Source organism: Brachyhypopomus gauderio, unplaced genomic scaffold, assembly GCF_052324685.1.
Source record: "Brachyhypopomus gauderio isolate BG-103 unplaced genomic scaffold, BGAUD_0.2 sc64, whole genome shotgun sequence".
Lineage (NCBI taxonomy): Eukaryota > Metazoa > Chordata > Actinopteri > Gymnotiformes > Hypopomidae > Brachyhypopomus > Brachyhypopomus gauderio.
The window spans coordinates 531,661-556,309 of record NW_027506885.1 but is presented as its reverse complement, the minus strand read 5'-3'; the positions used below and the strand labels follow the sequence as shown (position 1 = coordinate 556,309).

Here is a 24,649-nt window from a genome sequence, read left to right as displayed (position 1 = left end):
TGGCGGTAATTACAATGGGCCGTGTTCCCAGAGGGGCAGATCAAGATGGCGTTTACCATCACATGGCGTTTACCATCAGGTTGGTCTCGATGAGCTCGTAGACGCTGTCCAGAGCCTCCTCACGGTTGGTCATGACCACACTGGCCTCGTGGTGTTTACGAGACCACATTTCATACTCGGAGTCACTGATGTCTTTATAACACAGACACAGAGTCCGCAGGGTCTCATTGGCAAAGATCTATCTCCAAGTGAGAGAGAGAGAGAGAGAGAGAGAGAGAGAGAGAGAGAGAGAATAAATAAGCCATCTTAAAAAGTAACAATTCAAAGACTTTTTTCACCTGTTTGAACTTTAATAATGAAGTAAAGTGAAATATAACTTTAAATCAACTTCCATAGCCTCTGCAAACGCTGCTTTTGAATTTTAAAGTCTTTAAAGTCTCTAACGAACATCTGTGACTGGTCGTGCTAGCCATCTACTATTGCACTGGGTCATATTACGAGTTTCCCTCACATCCAGAGCTTCCTGAGTGGTGTCTTTGTATCTGGAGCTTGGGTTGAGACGCTGGTAGATCACCGTGTCCGCCCCCTTACAGTACAGCCGGATCCGGCCATCTGGACAACGCACTGCACACAGACAGGACACGGTAAGCCACAGAACTGATACCGGAACAACAGTATCTAGTGTGGGAGTGAAGTGAGGGAGCGAGAGAGTGAAAAAGGGAGGGAAGACAAAGTGATCAAAGGAGAAGATGAGGGAGCAAGTGAGCTAGTGGGCAAGGGAAAAACAAAAATGAGGGAGGGAGTGAACAAGAGAATGAAGGCAGGTGTGTGTGTGTGTGTGTGTGTGTGTGTGTGTGTGTGTGTAAGGAAGAGGAGGAAGAGTGGAAGCAGAGGGCGATTGCTCACAGATGATGGACATGCGCTTGCGGTCGCTGTTGAAGTCGAGCAGAGCCAGCATCTCGTAGGTGCTCTCCTTCCCCATCTCGCTGATGGTGATGGTGTCCTGGGTGCGGGACAGGAACACGAACCCAAAGCAGCGTGCCGCCGTGACCAGAGCGCCCTCATCTGGTGACGCGGCCTGGTACACCAGATCGCCTGAAAACGCAGCAGAGCAAAACCACAACAATTACCGTTTTAACGTACACGAAGTTATTAGGCTCACGTTGCCAGACTCTGGAGGGAGAGTCTGGTGCCTTTGGCCAAGAAACACGTACTACTGCAGGTACAGGAAATTCGGTCTGGGTTCATAAGAGATTCAGTAGCTGCACATACGATGTTAAGACGCCTAGATTCAACGTCAGCAGTAGTACTTTTTCCCCCCATGTAAGCCACACCTGTCTGAGAGGTTTGAGCTTCAGCTCAGTAACAGACAGAAAGGGACACAAATCACGTGACTCCGAAACCCCGGTAGCTGTTCACGCACAACCGGCCACGAATTAAATACAAGGCTTTCTCTGCAGTCTACTGATAATCAGGCAGTGATGTCTCTGTGATTTTCCTGAACTGCTTTAAGCAGAACTCTTGAATTTCTTTTACATGATAACACTGTACTTGCCTTGTACAGTCTCACGGATATATCCTGCTCCAAATGGCTCATTTTACTCCACCATGTGCATCCGTTTGCTCAGGCTAGAACAACAAAACTAGCCTAGAAAATGATGCACAGAAGTGTCTGACTAGCCAAGGAATCCTGATGCTTGTGGCCTGGTTAATACAACACATTCACATTTACAGCCTTTAGCTGATGCATTTATCCAAAAAGACTTACAACTGTGACTGATTACAATTCAAGCTACTGAGGGCCAAGAGTCTCAGGAGCAACTTGGAACTGCAGCGCACACTACAGAAGGATTTTATGAAATTTTATAAGAATTTATAAACATTTATAAACTTTTTAAAACATCTTATTAATATAGTAACTTGGTTGCCGATATTGGAGCTGTAATGCTTCAGATATACTCTTGGATAAACGCCATGATCGATTTCTGCCGGCGAGCTGCATTAAATATGGGTACAGAAAGTACAACCCTGAAGTGGGAGTGAGTGTGTGATCTAGTACTGCGCCCCCTGCAGGCCACGGCTCTCCTGAGGCGCTGATCCATTAACACTGGAAGCTCTGCTCACCCTCTTTCTGCTCCACCATGACGGTATGGCACAGCGAGAGCAGCTTGAAGAACTCCAGGATCTCTGGGTCCTTCTTGGAGCGGATACAGGAAACGAGGTAGCTGTCGAAGAACTGGAACTTCCTGTCCGTGTACCTGTTCCAGCTCAAGTCCACGGGCTACACAGCGAAGAACAGAGCGAGAGCGAAAACAAACATGAGGGGGTTTCTCACTACAATCACAGTCCCAACCACAGCACAACAGGTTTGTGCACAGGTACACCATCTCATTAATACACCAATCCGTGACTACATTGGAATACATTTGAGTGCGTGAGGATTATCTAGTAGGAACACACGAACAGGTACCTTATCTTTATCCAGTGACACACCATCTTTATTTGCGGGATTTCCTACAGATCAGAAAGAAACAGCTCTGATATTACCTCAAACACTAAAACCATGAACGCAAGACAAGTGTTAGAATTTGGTATGTTAGGCAACAAAAAAAAATATAGTTCACAAATCTTTCATTTAAAATCATCAACAGTGCTGAGGGTGATTTTGATGCTACACCAAGACATTAAGCTCAGTCATCTCCTGTAGAGACACACGGCAGGTTCGGTTTGCCCATGTTTAATGTCTGCTGGCCTGTAGCAGAAGGCCTCTGTCTGTGAGGACCACACTGAACCCTTTTCCACTCCGTCCTACCCACGTATGTAACACGCGTAATGCCCCTGTTGCAGGAATGTTTGATTCTCGCAAATGACAAAAGGCACTGGCATACGTGCACACGCACATGCACGCATACACACACAACCGAGTCTCAGATACCCATGTTCCCAAAGGCATTGTGGCAACTTGTCCAGGGTCCAAAGACGCACCTGAGACTACAACAAAGGATTGTGTGTCTGGTGAAGTTCAGATCCAGCCTGGGTTTAACACAGGTTAAGGGCCCTGCTCATGTACAACAATCAATCTGCTAGTTTAGCAGGAGGACGCGGCCAGGTGAACTACACCTGCTGCTCCACTAAACCTTTCCCCAGCGTCCAGCAGGGCCTGGTCAGCACACAAACACCCCCATACACTCCTATACACTCCCCTACATGAACACCCCCATACACCCCTATACACTCCCCTACATGAGGAACACCACCATACACCCCCATACACTCCTATACACTCCCCTACACGAACACCCCCATACACTCCTATACACTCCCCTACATGAACACCCCCATACACTCCTATACACTCCCCTACATGAGGAACACCCCCATACACCCCTATACACTCCCCTACATGAGGAACACCCCCATACACCCCTATACACTCCCCTACATGAACACCCCCATACACCCCTATACACTCCCCTACATGAACACCCCCATACACTCCTATACACTCCCCTACATGAACACCCCCATACACCCCTATACACTCCCCTACATGAGGAACACCCCCATACACCCCCATACACTCCTATACACTCCCCTACACGAGGAACACCCCGATACACCCCCCTACACGAGGAACACCCCCATACACCTCTATACACTCCCCTACATGAACACCCCCATACACTCCTATACACTCCCCTACATGAACACCCCCATACACCCCCATACACTCCTATACACTCCCCTACACGAGGAACACCCCGATACACCCCCCTACACGAGGAACACCCCGATACACCCCCCTACACGAGGAACACCCCCATACACCCCCCTACACGAGGAACACCCCCATACACCTCTATACACTCCCCTACATGAACACCCCATACACCCCTATACACTCCTATACACTCCCCTACATGAACACCCCATACACCCCTATACACTCCCCTACACGAGGAACACCCCATACACTCCCCTACATGAACACCCCCATACACTCCTATACACTCCCCTACATGAACACCCCCATACACTCCTATACACTCCCCTACATGAACACCCCCATACACTCCTATACACTCCCCTACATGAGGAACACCCCCATACACTTCTATACACTCCCCTACACTAGGAGCACGCCCCTACACTCCACTCTGCGAGCAAAGGGCCCGTCTCTTACCGAAGGTGCGGCCACTGATGGTGCACTTCTTGAAGGCCATGATGTTCTGGGTGAGCGTTCCCGTCTTGTCAGAGAAGATGTACTCGATCTGGCCGAGCTGCTCGTTGAGCGTGGTGGTGCGGGCCTTGGCAGGGGTGTCTTTATCAGCATAGTACATCTGCAGATCCCAGTTAATGAACTTACTCTGGCCCAGACGGATCACCTCCACACTGAGAGAGAGAGAGAAAAAATGGTAAACACACAGACAGAAAATTCTGAGGTTAAAAACGACCCATTCAACAAATAATTACTAAACCACAGAACAACATTATCAACAGCATAGTTTATTCTCTGAACACTTCAACAACTTTCCATGAGGGCTTTCATGAAGAGGCTGAATGTGATGACAGGCCACTCTAATATTAATGAAACAGGCTCATGTTAGCATGGCTGTTGTTTGCAGTATGCTTGGTTGCAAACATATCAAGTTTCTTTGTCTCATAAGCCATTGATCTATATAAAAACGGAACAGGTCAAAGTATTCCACGCGATAATGTGTCCTCCAGAGTCCGATGCTAACCAGGCCCTGAGCATGCCAGCGTGGTGTGAAAAACCCTAGAGGTGACTGTTGTAGCTGGACTCCAACAACGAGCCTGGCACCGCTACCTGGCACGTGTGGGTACCACGGTCTCACCTGACGTAGAGAGAGATGGGCACCATGGTGTTGAGGATGATGATGTACCCCCAGAAGCTCAAGAACCCCCGGTAGGAGGCCGTCTCGTTTTTGCCGTCGTACAGGTACCAGGCCTTGCTGCCCACCTCCTCGTACCAGAACGTGTGTCCGATCGCCAGGCCGGCGCAAATCAGGACCAGCAGCACAAAGATCTGCACGGGACCAAGAGAGGATCGTGTTCTCCTTCATCACTAATGCATAGTCGACCAGCACCGGAGCTGGTTCAGCACACCAGGACGCTAAACGGAGGCCAGGTCCTCTGCATACACGATGAGCACTCCTGATACGGAGGTGCTAACTCCGCTCACGCTCCCGCCCGGAGTCACTCCGCGGGGAGCGTGCACCATACTGCAGGGCTCGGCGTGACTGGTGTGCAGATAACACCTTTATTCTGAGGATGTTTATGGGACTCCAACTTACAGTGTACACCATGTAGTTCATTAGGTAGTCAATCTTGGTGCGTTTGAACCTGGTCTTTCCACCATTTCTCATAATTTTAGTGTCCGCTCCTTAATGAGGGAGGGGTGGAGAACAGAGCGGTGAAGGACAGAGGGGTGGAGGACAGAGGGGTGGAGGACAGAGGGGTGGAGGACAGAGGGGTGGAAGGATAAATTAATGCACATGATTAGGGCTTAGGGCATGAATGTGTGTATGCATCTTGGATACAGAAATGTCCACAAATTAATGTTAAATACAGACGCAATGCTCAGGCAGTGTTGGAGTGTTTATGCCTAAGTGTGTGTGTGTGTGTGTGTGTGTGTGTGTGTGTTTTCCCCACCTGCAAAGATGACAAGACCTCTGCATTCCTCCGTGTTACGGACCTTACACCCCCGCAGTAGCATGTTGTCCAGGTCCAGGGGGAACCGGTCTGCGTTCCAGTGCATCGTCCCCACGAACTTGTCCAGACGGTTGTTTGGCTCCTCGCACAAGATCATAGCTGCAAAACACACACACACACACACACACACACACACACACACACACACACACACACACACACACACACACACACACACACACACACAAAAGCAGAAACGTGAGCCATGGAATAAGCACAGCAAAATCTGCATATACATTCGGGCACACACACCGCGTGGGTAACGTTGATACGACGCCTTCGGCGTGTGGAGTTATGATACTCTTGTGAGGTCTGATCTACTGTGTGAGTGAGTAGGATTTCACATGACATGTTAATTATCAGTGGAGCGAGCTGTTCTGACGCTACACGGCCAGGCAGACGTGTCCACGCGTACCGTCAAACTCGGCCAGCTGATTATCCTGCTGTAGCCTCTCGTCAGTCACCTTCAGTCCCATCTTAAACTTCAGATTAGTCTCCCTGGAAAATAGACACAAAAACATTAAGGCACACAAACACATTCATTACCTCCCTGTACCTGTGCCAGCACAGTGAATCACTTTTGCTCTTTTTCAGGTATTGATTTCAGTGGAAAATTCCATTCAGGCCCCATGTATTGGAACAGGGTCATTATGATGGGGACATTTGCAGAGAGGTCATTACTGTTCCTGGATCAGTTTTGTGCACATAGGAACAGATGGCACTGAAACTGACGGCAGTTTAGCTCTCCAGCACAGGACTTGTGTATTCAGGTTTTGAATCAGTCTCTGTCTCTTTCTAATGCAATACTGAACAAGGAAACATTAAAAGTCCCAAACAAAACCCAAGACCAATATTGACCATTGAGGATCCGTGTGGTACGTCACAGCCCAACACGTGGCAGTGTAACACGATAGACCTGGAAAACACAGCCCATTCAAACGCTACAGAAAAGAGCGTTCATGGCCGTATATGGAGAGGTGGAGCGATACGCTGCCGTGTTGTACGTGTTTGGTTTTGTGGGACTTTCTGAAACACCCTCAGATCAAACATTTGTCCATTAGGAGAACATCCGTGCCGAACCCTCATCAGTGAAATCACGCTGGTCGAGAGCATCGTCACTCCGTAGGTACCAGGGCAGTGAGGTGCTCTGTACTACTGAAGTAGAATTAACTGAAGCTGAAAAGACAGATCTAAGACATCAGTACCAAGGTTCTGGGGCTATAATTGTACTAACTGCACTTCTTTGATAATGCACTCCCAAAACATCAGTCTTTTCTAAAAGCTTGCATGAACTTGGGAATATGACAGTCCATCAGACTTTCCAGAATAAGCATTTTAGATGGAAAGTGCATTACGTTGTCCATGGAAAGATATTAAAGATTTTTTTGCGGAGTGGGTGACAAATTTAATTTGATAAAACTAATAAAATTTCTTACCCATCAAGTTCTGCTGTCTCTACATAACATAAGCTGTTTGGGTCCGAGCTGGACAGTAGCAGAATGTCAGCCTATGTGAAGTAAAATGGGAAACAACTTCAATCATAAACAAAATGAAATCAATATAAAACCAGCAATTAATGAAAATGTAAATAAAGTGTAAAACACAATGTAAATGTGAATTAGACAAAATATGAAGGTTGATTTAATGAAGGTTGGTTGAAATTAGTGCCCAGAGGAGTTTAACACAGGTCCATAGTAAATATCCCACTCTCTAGTGAACTTACTTAAGATGCATAAACAAAAATGACAATCTGATGAAAGATTAGAAAGAAGAAAAATTTAAATATCAGAAAAGGGGTGATTAAGATGTGAAGTGAACCCACTGCACCCATTTGTAGGTTGACTCACAGGAATAAAATCGTTTTTCTTCAGTCTGACCACATCACCAACTTGAAGATCCATCCACTTTGCCTCCTGAAACCTGGATCAGAGTAGTGAGAGTTTGAATAAGAAACATTTATGATTTGATAACAGTTATAATCACGTTAATAAAGTTATTAAGTGTGTTTCATTGTGAGTACGTTGACGAATGCCAGAATCAGACTCATTTTCCCATGAAGACCAGCACCAGTGCTCCTGCTCAGCTCACCTCCCATTGAGGATGACTTCACACTTCCTGTTGTTGATTTCTTTGTCCATTCTGTGCCGAGCCTGAGAGAACAGATCAAAATTAATAAACTCAGGGTCTGGTCCTTAAGAAAGGGGCACACACACACACGCTCTTAACACACCAGGTCGTCCACCAGGTCTTTGATGGCAGTGATTCCGAGCACCAGCACGAGGGGCACCAGCGTGGTGTACCAGGGCAGAGTTGAGATTTGGGGGATGATCTGTTCAGAAGGCAAAGACAACCACATGTACACCAGGTTTTAGGTATTTATTAACATTTCGGAAGTCGTCTATGATAATCACACAGAAGAACAGATGTGGTTCGGTCATGAAGGTTGAACATCAGCCAACATGGACTCGGATACGTGTAACAGGGTCCGAGTGCAGTCGTTTAGAAGGACCAGTGTACCTGCAATATGAGAAGTCCCAGGAAGTAGAGGTTGGCTGCTCTCTTAAACTGCTCAAACAGGTTCAGAGGAATGAAGGTGAAGGCATTGTATTTATAGGTCCTGATAGCATTTCCCTAAGAAAAAACAAAAAACAAACAAAAAGACACATTATGAACAGTTCATGACAATTTGATGGCAGTAGACAATTCAAATGGGGCCCGTTTTCAGTTAAGGACTTAAAGCAACACTTCAGCTAAGGTTCAGAGTGGTCAGCTCATATTTCATAAATCGTCCTAGTTTTAACTCTGTGTCCAACATGATCTTTCAAATGAGTCATGGTGACAATGCACTGGCAGCAAGATATGCTGCGACCATCAGAGAAGTTGTAAAATATCCATTTCAGGCCACCAGGAAAGAGACGTGGAGTTGTTTCCTGAAACACAGTTGCTTTGTGTTCAGCATGATTAAAGTTGCTGTTTTACACTCCAAATTGGTCCATAATGCTGAGTGAGTATGTCCGGAATCAACATCAAATATAATTAGGGCAATAAATCAATTTTTTTCTAAACTTTATCGCTAAATGAGTAATAATCTCAATCTACATATCAACTCAACTCCAGATTCTCTTTGAACACTGCCTTTTGTCAAAGGTTTGTGGGGTCAGGGGAGACCGCTTTAAGAATTTAATTAGTGTTGGAACAAAGACACATTCATAAACCCCAGCCTGCCATATGGGGACCACCTAGTTCCACACACACACACACACACACACACACACACACACACACACACACACACACACACACACACACACACACACACACACACACACACACACAGAAGTGAAGAACAATTATGCAACGTTCAATCAGGAACTGCTGTTGACATCATGCACTAGTAAGTCAGCAGGAACACGTTTTGACAGGTTACAGTGCAAGATAACAAATGAATAGACAGAGAAAAGCCCCCCCCCCCCCCCCCCCCCCAAAAAAAAAGGGTGTGGCTGACATACAACATGGATTCCAATGTCACAATGCAAACTCCACCTTCACAGAAGGCTAAAGCGGGAAAAACAGGCTTCAAAAAAAGAAAAAAAAAAGCATTTGACATTTTAAAGAGGGTCTAAAAAATGAGGAGATTTTCATGTGTGAATGGTGAAGATTGCGGCCACGCCCCACATTCGAACAGGACGCCCACGTCTGCTGGTGACGTGGATTCTGCTGCCTGTCTGAGGTCACAGGACAAAACAACACGAACAGCTCTAACAAATTGGGCCTGTAACAGAGATGTTAACCGATCCAACCTGATCGGTTTTCCCAGCAATCACGGGACAGAGCTCGATACTCTTGATGAAGGGAACACGCGTGTTCGGAGCCCCATGTCCACGACAGACAGCAGGGGACACATCAAGTGAGGGACTGGGAATGGGACATACCGGATAAGACGGTGTGAGTTATCATAACTGAGATCAACGGGAGCGTGAAGCCCTGTGACTCAAAAAATTAAGGGCTGACGGAGAAGAGAAAAAAGTGTACGCAGCAAATGTGTACGCTGAAATTATTATTCACACTGACCTCTTAGGAAAACACAGGACAAGAACTTACTCAATACTACAGACACCAAGCACAGGTAATAAACACTGTGAAAGAACAGCAACAAGAGGAAACCCATTCACTATGCACACATTACAAGGACTCAAAGTCTACAGATGTACCTTCAGACCACAGCTGGTTCATTCTGCCACACAATTTTTTTAGGCATATTACGCAATCCTGATCTGAGGTCAGTGTCTGGATTGCTGGACACAAGTCCACCAGCACAACGGAGACTGATGCACGGACACCAGCACAGCACTTTCTAGCATGTCACTACTGAGATCAGTGAGAATTCAATGGCAAGAATAATATCTGCTCAGCCATGGTCCTAGAGGCAGAAACTGACCAGTGATTCAGGGTACAGTCTGTAATTGAGTGCCTGTAAAATAAAAGTCACTCTGTGCAAGTACATCTGTGTGTCTATTAAAGTGGGTGGTGAGCGTAAACAGAGGCAAAGTGTATTGTGCAAATATGAGCTAGGCGGCTTAGATGTTTAGGATGCAAACTGCAGTGAAACACAAGCTGACTTATGAGTCACTAGGTCATGCATCAACAGCGCAGTGTCACTTGCAAGAGAACAGAAGGGAGGTGTGTGTGTGTGTGTGTGTGTGTGTGTGTGGGGCCAGAGTCTGGAATCATGGAATGTTCTTCACGTCTACACATGCAGCACTCTTAGAGCCAAAGCCTGGGAGCGCAACCCTCACTGTGGTGTTACGATGCGTCCCATGGGAAAGACGATAGTCGTGATGTCAGGAAGTACAGAGCCTGCTGCCTCGGCTTCTGAATGGCAATGATCTGAACAGAACGGCCCCATCTTTAAATATTGCCCCTCCTCATGCACTCGGTACCATCATTGACTGGTTCAACTACACTCACTGGCCACTTTAGTACACCTGCCAAACTGCTCATTAACGCAAATGTCGAATCAGCCAATCACATGGCAGCAACTCAATTAGGCATGTAGACATGGCCAAGACGATCTGCTGCAGTTAAAACCGAGCATCAGAATGGGGAAGAAAGGTGATTTAAGTGACTTTGAATGTGGCATGGTTGTTGGTGCCAGACGGGCTGGTCTGAGTATTTCAGAAACTGCTGATCTACTGGGATTTTCACGCACAACCATCTCTAGGGTTTACAGAGAATGGTCCGAAAAAGAGAAAATATCCAGTGAGTGGCAGTTCTGTGGGCGCAAATGCCTTGTTGATGCCAGAGGTCAGAGGAGAATGGTAACAGTAACTCAAATAACTAGTTGTTACAACCGAGGCATGCAGAAGAGCATCTCTGAACGCACAACACGTCGAACCTTGACGCGGATGGGCTAAAGCAGCAGAAGACCACACCGGGTGCCACTTCTGTCAGCTAATTCGCACAGGTTCACCAAAATTGGACAATAGAAGATTGGAAAAACGTTACCTGGTCTGACGAGTCTCGATTTCTGCTGCAACATTTGGATGGTAGGGTCAGAATTTGGTGTCCACAACATGAAACCATGGAACCATCCTGCCTTGTTTCAACAGTTCAGGCTGGTGGTGACACACTTTGGGCCCATTAGTACCAATTGAGCATCGTGTCAACGCCACAGACTACCTGAGAATTGTTGCTGACCATGTCCATCCCTTTATGACCACAGTGCACCCATCTTCTGATGGCTACTTCCAGCAGGATAATGCACCATGTCATAAAGCGAGAATAATCTCAGACTGGAATATGATAAGGACTTCACAGTACTCAAAGTGCCTCCACAGTCACCAGATCTCAATCCAATAGAGCACCTTTGGGATGTGGTGGAACGGGAGATTCACATCATGGATGTGCAGCCGACAAATCTGCAGCAACTGTGTGATGTTATCATGTCAATATGGACCAGACTCTCTGAGGAATGTTTCCAGTACTTTGTTGAATCTATGCCATGAAGGATTAAGGCAGTTCTGAAGGCAACCAACCCAGTACTAGCAAGGTGTACCTAATAAAGTGGCCGGGGAGTGTATATTCCAATCATCTACTAACAAAAAATATTCTGCAGTGTTTTCATTTCAGCACTCGGAGATAGCTTAGGGTGGGTTATGCACACGAGCCCTTTGATTTCATGTCCTGTGGAAGTCTACAGGAGGTATAAAGTTTAGGGGTTGATGTGTAACTCTTAAACCAAGCCTTTGACATGTCTTTTTAGCTTCAGTGCTGGAGTATTTCTTTATAATACTGCAGTTGTTCCTACAATGGCCTTTTAGCAGGAACACACATCACACAGAGCTATGGACACCAGCAATACCATTCCCAAGTGTCACTGGTGTAAACCAAGGGGGCGTCTACTGGTGTAAACAAAGAGCACATGTTCTCCGCGCTCCTGTAGGAGACCTGCACATTCATCCTGGACGCGTTTCTCCTGGAGATGCAGGGCTTGATCAGCACGTGTGTATGATCACGTGCAGGTTGAGAAGAAAGCTGAGAACAAGCTGAAGATGTTTCCCCACTTACAGAGTATTTGCTTTTCTTAATACACAGGAAGACCTTCTTCTGGAATTCAGGAAGTTTGCAGAAATCTCGATCGTTTGCTTTGACTTTCCATCCTGCTTCTGAAAATAAAATCAAGAAAGAAAAGAAACAATTAAAAATAAATATTTATCTCACAGATGAATCTAAAGTTACTGTGTTTTTCCAAGAACTATCCGCTGATGTCAGGCCCAGAAAAATTACCGGTACTCTAAAACGGGGAAAAAACTGGGATTTCTGGATCATCTAGGTGAAACGTTAAAGCTGGGCAGACAGACAGGCAGGCAGGCAGGGAGACAGACAGACAGACAGACAGACACCAACCAGGCATGGCCTCTGGGACGACGACTGGTACTTCTTCTTCTTCATCCTCTTGATCCAACTCATCATCAGTCTCGTCATCACTGTAAGGCATGACCTCATCATCGGGCCCCAGGGAATCCTGGGAGTCTGCACGTGGCCGACTCATCCTGAGAGACTAGACACTAGTGAGGGAGGGAGAGAGAGATAGAGAAACAATTATGTAGATTTTGCAGTAACAACCATTACATGATTAAATCACTACTATGGTGCTGTAATTAGATGCACCTCTGTGTAGGTGTGTTTGTGTCCATGAGGTGTTCTGCTGAAACAGCAGAACTACCCTCCCCACAACAACCTCACCATACAGGTTATATACACCTGTGCTCTCTTTCACACAAGCCATGTGTTGATCCTTAGGGGAATTTACCCCATCGGTTGTCCCTTAATTCAATCTTGGATCACATGATCACAGGTTCTTGGTCTCCACAGAGCCACTGATTTTAACATCACAACAGTATGAACGATGTTAATAAGCATGGCCAAAACTTGAAATATATCTTCACAAACTTTTTTTTCCTTCTGTACAGTGATAACTACTCCATCATAGGTCATTTGAAATATAGAGTGACAACAGTGACATAAATGTTACTCAAACCAAATGCTTTTGTTTTCTCAAAAAGACTCCACTGAAGATTTGTTCAAAACAAAGCAGATCATCACCTTGACCTTCATGGAGATTCAAATTTACATTAGTGTGCAAAACGGCACCATGACCCACAACACACGCATGATCTGTGAACAGAAGACTGCTTCCATTTCTGGGAGTTATTTTTGGTCCTTGTAAAATCACCAGGATGTTATTAACAAGGACATTTAGACATCTTCATCTTTGTATCTCATACAACACTAAGATTTGTTCCAATAGTCCTGATCTATTAAATGGTTCATTTTATCTATTAAACGATTCATCAGAAGTGCTAGAGGTGTACTGTATAACAGTATGACAACATGGAGTCAATCAAGAATGGTTAATGCTGCCCAGAATCCCAAACACACACACACACACACACACACACACACACACACACACACACACACACACACACACACACACACACACACACACACACACACGCACTGGACTAACAGGAAAACGGAAAAGACCGTCTTACTGAACAATGACATTTGTTTATCAGGAACCCCCATTTCACGACTACTGATAAGAACACACTAAACAGCACAACACACCATGAAAAGCCTCACACACCCACCCAAAAAGGCACTTGTGAATCGTAGAATTTTCTGGAACACTATCACAAAAAAAAAAAAAACAAATAAAACACCCCAATAGTGAGATAGAGCTGTTCCTGTCCTGGACATTAGAGGTAAGCCTGTCTCAGCGGAGCAGAGAGATCTGGATGGGATTATATGCTTTAAGGGAGGAGATATACCTTTAAGGGAGAACACATATACACACACAAACAGTAGCCGTAAGACGTCCTGAAGTATGCTGGCCTTGTACATCATACAATATGCATTAATCATCAGCAAGATGAACACGATAACATTGTTAATGTGGAAAAGCCAATGTAACCTGAATAAGACTAAAACACCCTGATTCAGATTGATAAGGACCCATTGATAAGGAGTAACAAAACACCACCTTGTTTTATTCATGCAGTTCTACCATATTTTACACCAAGACCATCATTAGTAACACATGGCTCGTTAGGTTCATTAGCTTGATGCTCTGTATGGCATGTCACCCTAGAAGAGGTTCGTTTTTGCCAGCGTCACTCGGCTGAAGTGAAAACAGACTCTGCTTGTCTGCTCTATGTGGAAAATATCACCTCTTTCCTGGGAAACGTGAATTCCATAGTGTCAGATTACATGACAGTAAGAGGGGGTGGACACTCCGAACAGGCTGCTCTCAGTACAACTCAAAAGTGCACTTTTGATAATGAGGAGATGTTTAATGAAACACCACACAAAGTATGTAATTAGTGTGATAATGAATGATCCTTTGAGCTGATACTCGTATCAAACCAGGTTTCATAAGTACTGGAAGTGGACTTTTCTCCCCATCAAAATCATTGAATTATCCTTTCAACCATTGATAACCAGTACCAGATATAAACTAACATTCAGCTAGCGCACACATTAGCCCTGTGCCCCGAACACAGCAGGCCAAACACACATGCATTTCAGTTAGAGATGAGTACTGGTCCTCGATCTAGAACTCTGTGGCATAAAAGAATACCAAACACATCCGATTGTTTTCATGTCTGAAGCATCAGGACGTGGGCATCAGGAATCTCTTTGAGCCAGGACAGCAGGCTTGTGTGGAATGCAACTATGGCTCCAGCAACCTCTCCCCATGCACCTTAGCTGGTTTCTCAGGTATTCGGCTTTCTGCCACGTCTTTGTGGTGCTGTCAGATCATCGAGAGCCTTTCTTCTCATCATTCACTCTACCATCTTTTTTTAATTGTGTAAATGACTTCCAAATTATTACAAATTAATCGATTCCGACCAAAACAAAATATCTGGGTTTGTTCAACAACAACCGTATTGTCAAATGGTCCGTCTCCATGTCTGTCCCACCCACTCAGTCAATAATTCTGTTGAGACTTCTAATTAATCCTCATTAGCAAACACATGCAGTGCATTAATATTCATTTGTTGACTTGCATATTTCGGTTTCTGAAATATGGCCGTTGATCCTCCACAGTATTTGCATGAGCGTGAACCTGCACCTGCTGGAAAGCACACATGCAGCTGTAAAAACTGCACGCAGCGTGCCGTGAGGGCGTTTTACTGACATAAAATGAGGAACGAATGAGGAACGGATGAAGAACGGCTAACAAGGACTCTGGTAAACGAGGATGCCATCAAAGCATCACACGTTCACTATGAATTTCTGCATAGTCAGTTGAACACTGTAGAAAATGCAGTTAATGCAGCACTGGATTAAGACTATTTTTAAATTACATAGTGCACATGCCACAAAGAAGAGTGTCGTCTTTACGAGCGTTCCAATGTCTCCGACATAGGAATGCAGTATTCACGTACTCCTGCCTGTTAAACCATGTTGCTATATTTATGCGTTTCCCCATTCTCGCCACTTATATGATCGTGAACAGTCATGTAAGACGATCACATCATGCAAGACATATAACTACGCTTACTCATCACATCTTGGACACCCTGGAAAAATGAGACTTTTGGACGCCTACAGGAGTGTGAGAGAGTGTCTCCTAACCAGTCTCGGGTACTGTGCTTTCTTATTTCACTCCAGTTACACTTGCTTGCACTGTATGGTGATTGCAACCAGGGGCCCATCACAGTAGGGTATGTAAATAAGGAGACCTGTGGTATGATCTACTACACAGTATTTGATTTGGAATGGTTCATTAAAAATAATTCTGGTTAGCTCCCCTGAAGAAACTTGACTAGGCTGATTTCACATTTTCAAACTATATCAAAGTCAAAGAAGCATAATTTTGACAATATAAGCCCTGAAATAATTAATATACACGTTCCAAGGAATTCCACTTTCCACACTGTTGTGGCAGTTGTGGCATGTCCCAAGGGCCCATAAACATTAATAGAATTCACCAGCTGAATTTGCTGGTATAACCTCTTCATCTAACCACAACCAACAGCAGTCACAATAATATTTTAGGGCTAATTGCTACATTCACAAAGACGAGCTCCTTATCCAGAGAAACTGACATTCTGGTGGACTTTTACAAGCTGTGGTAGCATAATGTGACGGAACTAGTATTTGATCCACCGTCTTAAGATCCTGTTTAAAATAAAATATCCACTACTTACATTCCAAAAAGGTAACAGTTCACCCAACAGTTAAATCATTAGATAATGATTTAGTTCCCACCTTGAAAAAAAAACCATGAAGATCTGTTTAGCTATGAAAAAGGACAACTGAGGTTCAGAGGATTTTGTGGTACTTAGTTAATATTTAGATAATGTATCATATAACAATATCACGGATGATGATTACATAAATGAACTACTCCCCAGTATGTAAACAGTATTTCTTATGAGCTGCAGACCTGTCTTAGGTCGTACTGTAGCCTCCAGCGTGTGACGTGTAGTGGGTGTTAATATGTGCAGTTGATACGTTTAAGTTTATAAAGCAAATCTCTCATGTGAATTCACCATTCGCTGCTCCGTACGGACAATACAACAGTCCTGACACAGCAAGTTTCAAAAACCAGATCTAGCTAACCCAAAATGAATTATGCATACAAATATAATTATTTGTGGAACTTTTTTTTTTCTTTATAGAAATGTTTGCTTAACACCACACCAGGGTTTCTGCACAAACAGGGGACTCTGAGTTAGCAGGACAATTCAGTCAATTAATAAGGGAAGCCAGAGTCATTTCTACTGGAACAAGACCACCCCGGTTGCAGTATGGAATGGTGGTGGCCACGCCCAGAGAAAGACATGTAAACGCAAGCATTCTTAGGTACAGGTGGGCGTGTGTGTGTGTGTGTAAGAGCACGCATGCGTGTATGCACAAGTAAGTGACAAGAACAATTAATTTGCGGTTAATGTTTGATCTATCAGGGTACTGAGCAATCATGGGACTGTAAACATTTCGTTGGAGAATCAAGAAATCTTTATGCGATCATCAAGTTTTTTCTACAGTAATACAATTCAGTTCAGACCCAACACAATCTAATGGGAAACAGGAAACATCTATTTAACACAGGACTAGGGTTGCAACGGTATGAGATTTTCACGGTATGATAACCGTCTCAGAAAATACCGCGGTATCACGGTATCACAGTTAGTTTGTATATTATTAAAAGATACACTGACCCTTAAAGAAATTACAACAAGTTATTTTTGTTCAATTAACTATTTATTGTAGAAACCTGGAACTATTGTATACAAAATGTGTCCTTTAAAAAAATAAGCTGTACACATGTTTATATAAATACTGCAAAATTAGAGAAACCTAAATCATGGATTTCAGTACAATTATTTAAGTTTAAATTATTTAATATCTGATAAACTCAGCCGGGGTTGCTGTCTGATCAACAACTGTTGTAAACGTCCGTTGTACTTCCAAGTTAGAATATAACCAGATACTGCAGGAAGAGAGGATTTATTTCTGACATGATCCTCACAATAGAGATTTCTATTTTAAGGCTTTCACACCGAGTCTGGTTTTAACATATCAAAAACAGGCACGTTAGAATTTGAAAATGAACGCATGTAAATTAATGGCGTCTTTCACATCCAGTGAAAGAAAGGACCTTAAAAAGCTAGGTTTATACTTTCACTAGTGACCGTAGCTCGCGACTCCGCACAGTTCTTTTGTATTACGTTAACAAATACGAGCCTCTTGTAATTCCAGGACGAAACATGAGAGAACGTGAAGACGTTAAGATTGGGCGTTTTGGAAATAAACAACCATTAAATAATGTGATTAAATAAGCGAATTATTTCGAGTAAATTTATAAATATTTAACTTAATTAAGTTTAAGGTGCTGGGAAATATTGAAACGGACCTTTAAAGTTACGTACAAGTACTTTAATTCCACCTTATAAAGGTGTATGAACCCTGCAAACATGACTTTGTTCATTGCGCTGAGGCGCAGCGCGCGCAAAGTTACAAAATTCGAGAGGTGCACGACCTCGCGAATCGACAGCGCGCGAGACCAAGTATGTCCGGGCGGAGCCACCGCGATTACGTCATTTTCGCCGCTGATTTTAGTTTAGCTTTTTTTTGTTAAATAATGTGTTAAGTCTGATGCACTTTCTGCCATTCTCACCGCTGTGTGCGGAGTAGCTGAACCGGAGCGGAGTTGCGCATGCGCGGGTCAGTTTCTCCGCTGGCTTGCTTTTTACCGGTAATAAGCAAACGCACACGATATGATAACCGTGCATTTTAATACCGTGGTATACCGTGAAACCGGTTACCGCTGCAACCCTACACAGGACACACAAGCCCAGTTTGTTGCACATCTCCACGTGATCACAAGATCCCCCCATGAAGAACCATGGGCATTAGCGCTTAGGGCGTGTTATTAGCATACCACCCCTCTCCCATGAATGAGACAAAAAGCAAAAATTGAAAATTAACATAAATACATAAATACATCATTAAATAGTGCTCAAATCTAGTAAATGCTATGTCAAGTGAATCAGTTTTAGTCTTAAGCTCCAAAATGTAACATAATTAAATGTGTGGATTTCATCAGACACAAAAGAGACTCCTGGCTAGCAGGACACAGTCATTCTAGACTCATTTTGGACATCCAAATTAAGTTAATGTTAAGCCAATAAGACCATATATGTGGGGTTTACTATATGTGAGCTCTGCATGTGAACACAGCAGTAGATTATGTGTCAGGGACTGACTGCTTTGTGGAAGTCACCATCTGTTAAAAGTTAAATCGCCTGCTCATTATTAAAACATCCACTTGTGGTGTGAGGTTATTAGCACACGCATTGACTTCTTTACACTTTCTCTCCATCTGTATAATACAGACCACAACCAAAGCTCTTAGCAGTGCCGCGGTGGAAACTGGTCTACATGGTCTACATGCGTGTCACTTCAAGCTCCTGGCGTGTACCCACCCACAATCCTACATATTAATGTGCACGAGAAGACAAAAAACCTGTTTCAGTGATTGCTAAACTACACAGAACACTTCAGCTCCACTCCATGCTGCCTGAACAACTTCAGAAGTGCTTGACATTATTCGGGGGGTGTGTGTGTGTGTGTATTGAGTGTCAATAATAAGAGGAGTGGGTTTGCAGCTCCACCCATAAACTTTCACCACAGGGCAAACACCCTTCAAATACTACGCCTCCTTGTGTGGCATTCATGACAATTCAGTGCTTTTGACTTCATGGAAGACACTAAGTTAAGACAAGCGGACTGAGCCATGGTCATGGTGTCATTCAAGGAGAAACTTAGCCACAGCCCCCCCCCCACTCCAGGTACCGAGTCAAAAGGAAGCAGGTCTGTGTAAACTGGTTTCAGCAACCTGCCCGTCAAGTGCTATAGCAACAGGGGGCTAGGAGAGGAAGACAAAGAGGGAGGGGAAGAAGAAGAAAAAGAAAGAGAGAAAGAAAGAAAGAAAGTAAGTGAGTGAGTGAGTGAGTGAGTGAGTGAGTGAGTGAGTGAGTGAGTGAGTGAGTGAGTGAGTGTACACAACAGCTGGGCTGGGAAACACCCAGGAGGCTTTTTGTTGCTTAAAATGCACCATTTACATTCCAGGAGTACATTCCAATAATGTCTCCAGAGGCAACAGAGCCTCCAGTCCTGACCACTGTCTCACCTATACAAGAGAACACCTACAGTCCACAGGGAAGGTCCCCACCAAGATCCCTAAGGAGTCGCATGCGGACACACACTTGCATGCTCACACCCGCGCGCACACACACACGTAGAGTTTGTTAACTTAATGAGCAGTCAAATAGTAGCAAATGTTTCTTGGCGAAAATGCTGCCAGGACTTCAAAGATTACATCATCTGAGTCACGCAAGTTCACGGGTAATGTATCTACACACTGTTCCTGCTGCATACACCTGTGTGTTCAACTTCAGCTGTAGTAGCACTATTGCATAAGAGTACTGGAGTTATCTTACATGGGTGTCTGACACTGGCTCTGCAGGCCTGGAATTCAGTATCTGAAACACTGAATGTAAAGGCCTAAGATTCTAGTTCTCGTGACAGCAGTGCTCATAGTCCAAGACCTTTAAAAACAAACCTCCTTTACTGGGCTAAAGGAGGAGACACTATGAGGAGGCTTCATCGCCATCTCAGTCTGACAAACATTTTCACCAAAGACTTTTAAGACACCTTGAGTAAATCTACTTTGCTATTCAGCAGGTCAGTTTAAATGTTCCCATTTGCGTCAAAGGTAAGAAAATTCAAATGCCAAATCCTTGGCCTCAGGTCACTAAAAAAACTATTTGGTTGTGAGGTCCATAGGAAAAAAAGAACATTTTGCTAAACAAAAGAGAGACACTTGGGTCACTGAGAATGCCCAGGACACAGGGCAACTGCTTGGGCCCAACTTTACCTAACCCACCACACATGTACCCTCAACCCCCAGGCAGGATGGGTTGAGGGTTGATGGATTGGTGGGTTTATAAAGAGCAGCAGTATGTGCTTTATGCCTACAACTTCCAAACACCTTTCACTGTGCCAATAACAGAGTCCCACCCAGAAACCCCCATGAAGGAACCCCACCCAGGAACCCAGCAGAGACCCGGACCCCCAAAACCACAACCACATTGATGTGAATGTGTTTCTAATGTCTCAATCTGTAGTTTCTTTCAGACAGCACCTTCCTGAAACTCAAAGGGACTTAATTGGGCAAGTTTAAATGAAAACAAAAGACTTGTTTCCAGATAGAAACTCAGAAAAGCAACAACAGAAGCATACTTGCACAATACATTAGCGCACACACACCTGCATGACTTATTAGTGTCTGATGTACAATACATTAGCAAACACACCTGCGTGACATTATAGTTCAAGACTGTAAATACCGCGGTGGCGCCATTTAATCACCCATCAGTCTTACAGGTAAAAACCTGAAAACGCTACCAAACAGCAATTTGTAATGCAACTTCCCATCAAAGTTTCATTCCCGCTTTCCATAATGGTCCATAACTGTCACTGGCAGGTACTGGATATGTGCTATAAGCAAACATGCTATGCAAATGAAATGGTGTGTCTATATAAAACAGCCAGCATGAAACTAGAAACACATAAATAAGGGTTCTGGTGTGTGAAGCCAGGCACTAGGCAAGGTGCTGAACAGCACTCACACCAAACACACCAGCAACCAGAAGACACTGAGCAAGCTAAAGGTGATTATTACAAGGTCACGTTTTAGCTTCTGACAGTTCTAACATCTGTAGGTCTGGACCAGGTTTAGAAACCACTCCTGTGCATACAGACGGTGAACATCAGAAGCCAGAAGAGGAAAGAAATGCTTACATTGTTCACACTCGTACAGCTTGATTATATCTGGGGCTCAGTCTGCATTTTACACGCAGACATCACAGGAGCTCCAGAGACTCGTGTATGGAAGGGAGATCCATATCACCCCAGCACGTGCAGCACAGACGTGTCTTACCCAAACCGCTGGAGACCGTCACCGCACTGGAGAAACACTCATGGGGGAATGACTGGTGGTTATGTGGTATTAACATTCACTAGAACTTGCAACACAACCAGGCACAGATAAGGAAAACAGGCACCCAGAGACCCAGACAACTATAAGGAAGACCAACTCGATTAAGACCGTAGTCAGTTCACACTCACCGATACGTTGAACACGGACCTAGCCGTGATGACCCTGAACATGATGAATGTTCTTATGGAAGCGTGACTCAGCAAGGTGCTGGCACAGTACAATTCTTATACTGAAGTTAACCTAAGTGGGAATATATGTATTTGTTAGACAGACTCAGTGTTTTCCGGTCCAAATGTGTGTATTTCTCCTGCAGCTCATCAGAACCTAAGCAGAACTTTATAACTCTAGACTTAATGACCCATAAACTTTCTTTCCTGAACCTCTTGCATGTACACATGTGGTAGAGTCATACCACAGAGGTTACTCATGTACTGTCTGATGAGACTCCTGGCACCTGAACCCCTGAACTGTAACCGTTCAGTATTTTAAAGCTGCACTGAGACTGCATCGTTACAGCGTCTGGACACTGCAGGGTCTTTACAAGCCCTTTCATACACACAGACACCACGACCAATATAATGGGATAGATTTCTCTTTTAAAAGCAGATTAAGAACATTCATGATCTCACAAACAGAACATTTTGAAAAGCTTGTGCATGGCCCTGGTTTTTACAAGCACCATAACCTTAACTCGTGTAGAGGTAGAGGTATAGAGAGAGTGAGAGAGTGTGTTAGGGTTAGTTAGAGATGGCATTGGGGTGTTATGTGCTCTCCCAACAACACGTGCCTTCACATCCCTATAGGAAACACTACCGTCCATTAAAGGCTGAAGGAGGCTGTGGATCAGACAGCAGCAGCGGAGCGCTGAAGATGGAGCTGTGGATCAGACAGCAGCAGCGGAGAGCTGAAGATGGAGCTGTGGATCAGACAGCAGCAGCGGAGCGCTGAATATGGAGCTGTGGATCAGACAGCATCAGCGGAGCGCTGAAGACAGAGCTGTGGATCAGACAGCAGCAGCGGAGCGCTGAAGAAGGAGCTGTGGATCAGACAGAAGCAGCGGAGCGCTGAAGATGGAGCTGTGGATCAGACAGAAGCAGCGGAACACTGAAGATTGAGCTGTGGATCAGACAGCAGCAGCCAAGCGCTGAAGGACCTACTGCAGTTCTCACACATCTGACAAGTGTGAACAAGTATGCCACAACTGGGAGGGGTCAGGGGTCAAAGTCAGGGGGCAGGTACAGCCCACAGCTCCCTGAATACTGAAAATGATCGCTGCTACAATCCAAGGTGTGTGTTTATGTCTGGCAGGGTTTGGAAAGTTACTGTTGTTGCAATACCAAACCTCAACCAGCAGGTTGAAAGAGATTTTACTCAAAGATCAGTGTGAATGAATTTATTAGCAATACTGAGGCAAGAATCACAACACAAGACTGTCACATGAAAACCCCCCACAAAAACCCAGTGAAACGGCCTCTCTCTTCGTGCCACTGTCCAGAACAGAAACTCACACGTCTTCACTCTACACACTTACGAAAACTGTGTCTCTCCTCATTCAGTCTGTCCAGAGTTAGGAGGGAGGCTATAAGATATGTAAGTTAATGAGATAGAGACCGGGTGATTGGCCTGGAGACTATAATACATCATTCACACCCACGTCTGAATATACATATTATTTATACAATCTGTTTTATCGTTTAGTTTTAATTGTCCAGCTCGTGTATTTAATTGTAATATAGCTAAACGATCGCGTAGATTTATGTAATATAGCTAAAGGATAGCATAAATTTATCTTTGTTCATGAATTCCTTCCTTCATATAGCATGTACCGATATTGCAAAACTAGTTCAGATTATTACCGGAAGACATGTTACTATACTGGGTGGTGGCGCGTTTGTTGTTGGGGATGCTTGCCTATTGATATTTCGACCACACATCCTGTAGGAAATTGTAAAAGTCATTCATATTTTTGCTCCATATTTTGAAACACTTTCTTAAAATAGACAAGAGAGCCAAACCTCAAACAAATACAAATAAAACGTGCGAATATTAAGAAGGGACGTTAAATGCTCCTACACGTCCATTGAGGGTGATGGTACTACAGCCAGGGTGTCCAGGCTGGGTTACCTGACAAAGACACACCTTACAGGTGTACACGGTGTCACTCATTTACAAACATGCCGAGGAACAACCACTCATCTTTGGAAAATCAATTAAACACTACTCACCTTTTTCCCCCACAAAAACCTATTTTAATGTCCGTGGACTAGATGTCCGTCCGGTTACTGCTTCATGTCTCAAACAGTGGCGGTTCTGCGCGGATCTGCTTGTGGCCAGTTGTGACTACGCTGAAACCTGAAAAACCGGCCTGATCAGACGAGTTTGGAGAGGGAGGACAAACTCCGGCAGAGACGTGTAGTCTCACCGAACAAACCTGGTGTTTCTTAACTGGTAACACATGGCACAAGCAAAACAAAAAGCCCTTTCACTTAGAAATGTAAAGCGAGCAGGCGAGTCGCCAGGTGATATAGAGCGGTGTGACATAGAGCGGTGTGATATGTAAAGGTGTAAAGGTGTGTCCCGCTCATGGGCGAATGAGGTGGCGGTGGAGATACGAGCCACACACTGGAGTTACGGTAGAGCTACGGGAGAGGTTCTACACTGAGGATTACGGTCTGGGGCAGGTACGCAGGTACAGCCCAGTACTGCAAAGTTACATATTCATACATATACTCGAAATTATTCGAAAGAATTCGTTTTTTATCACATTATTTAATGGTTTATTTTCAAAACGCCCAATCTTAACGTCTTCACGTTCTCTCATGTTTCGTCCTGGAA

At 44.5% G+C, this 24,649-nt stretch overlaps 1 protein-coding gene across 1 annotated transcript in view; it reads right to left on the bottom strand.

The window, feature by feature from the left end:
• Positions 1-24,447, bottom strand: part of atp8b1 (ATPase phospholipid transporting 8B1) — a 30,099-nt gene extending 5,652 nt beyond the window's left edge. Inside the window, exons 1-18 of the mRNA XM_076988868.1 lie at positions 24,040-24,447; positions 12,640-12,800; positions 12,301-12,398; positions 8,251-8,364; positions 7,964-8,062; positions 7,822-7,883; positions 7,581-7,653; positions 7,170-7,240; positions 6,149-6,231; positions 5,674-5,832; positions 5,316-5,404; positions 4,857-5,047; positions 4,184-4,392; positions 2,471-2,514; positions 2,125-2,281; positions 907-1,095; positions 512-624; positions 74-238 (exon numbers count right to left, since the gene is read on the bottom strand). Of these exons, the coding sequence (XP_076844983.1) occupies positions 74-238; positions 512-624; positions 907-1,095; positions 2,125-2,281; positions 2,471-2,514; positions 4,184-4,392; positions 4,857-5,047; positions 5,316-5,404; positions 5,674-5,832; positions 6,149-6,231; positions 7,170-7,240; positions 7,581-7,653; positions 7,822-7,883; positions 7,964-8,062; positions 8,251-8,364; positions 12,301-12,398; positions 12,640-12,784 (2,061 nt within the window). The 5' untranslated portion in view covers positions 12,785-12,800; positions 24,040-24,447. The remainder of the gene's footprint in view (positions 1-73; positions 239-511; positions 625-906; positions 1,096-2,124; positions 2,282-2,470; positions 2,515-4,183; positions 4,393-4,856; positions 5,048-5,315; positions 5,405-5,673; positions 5,833-6,148; positions 6,232-7,169; positions 7,241-7,580; positions 7,654-7,821; positions 7,884-7,963; positions 8,063-8,250; positions 8,365-12,300; positions 12,399-12,639; positions 12,801-24,039) is intronic.
• Positions 24,448-24,649: the final 202 nt, after the last annotated feature.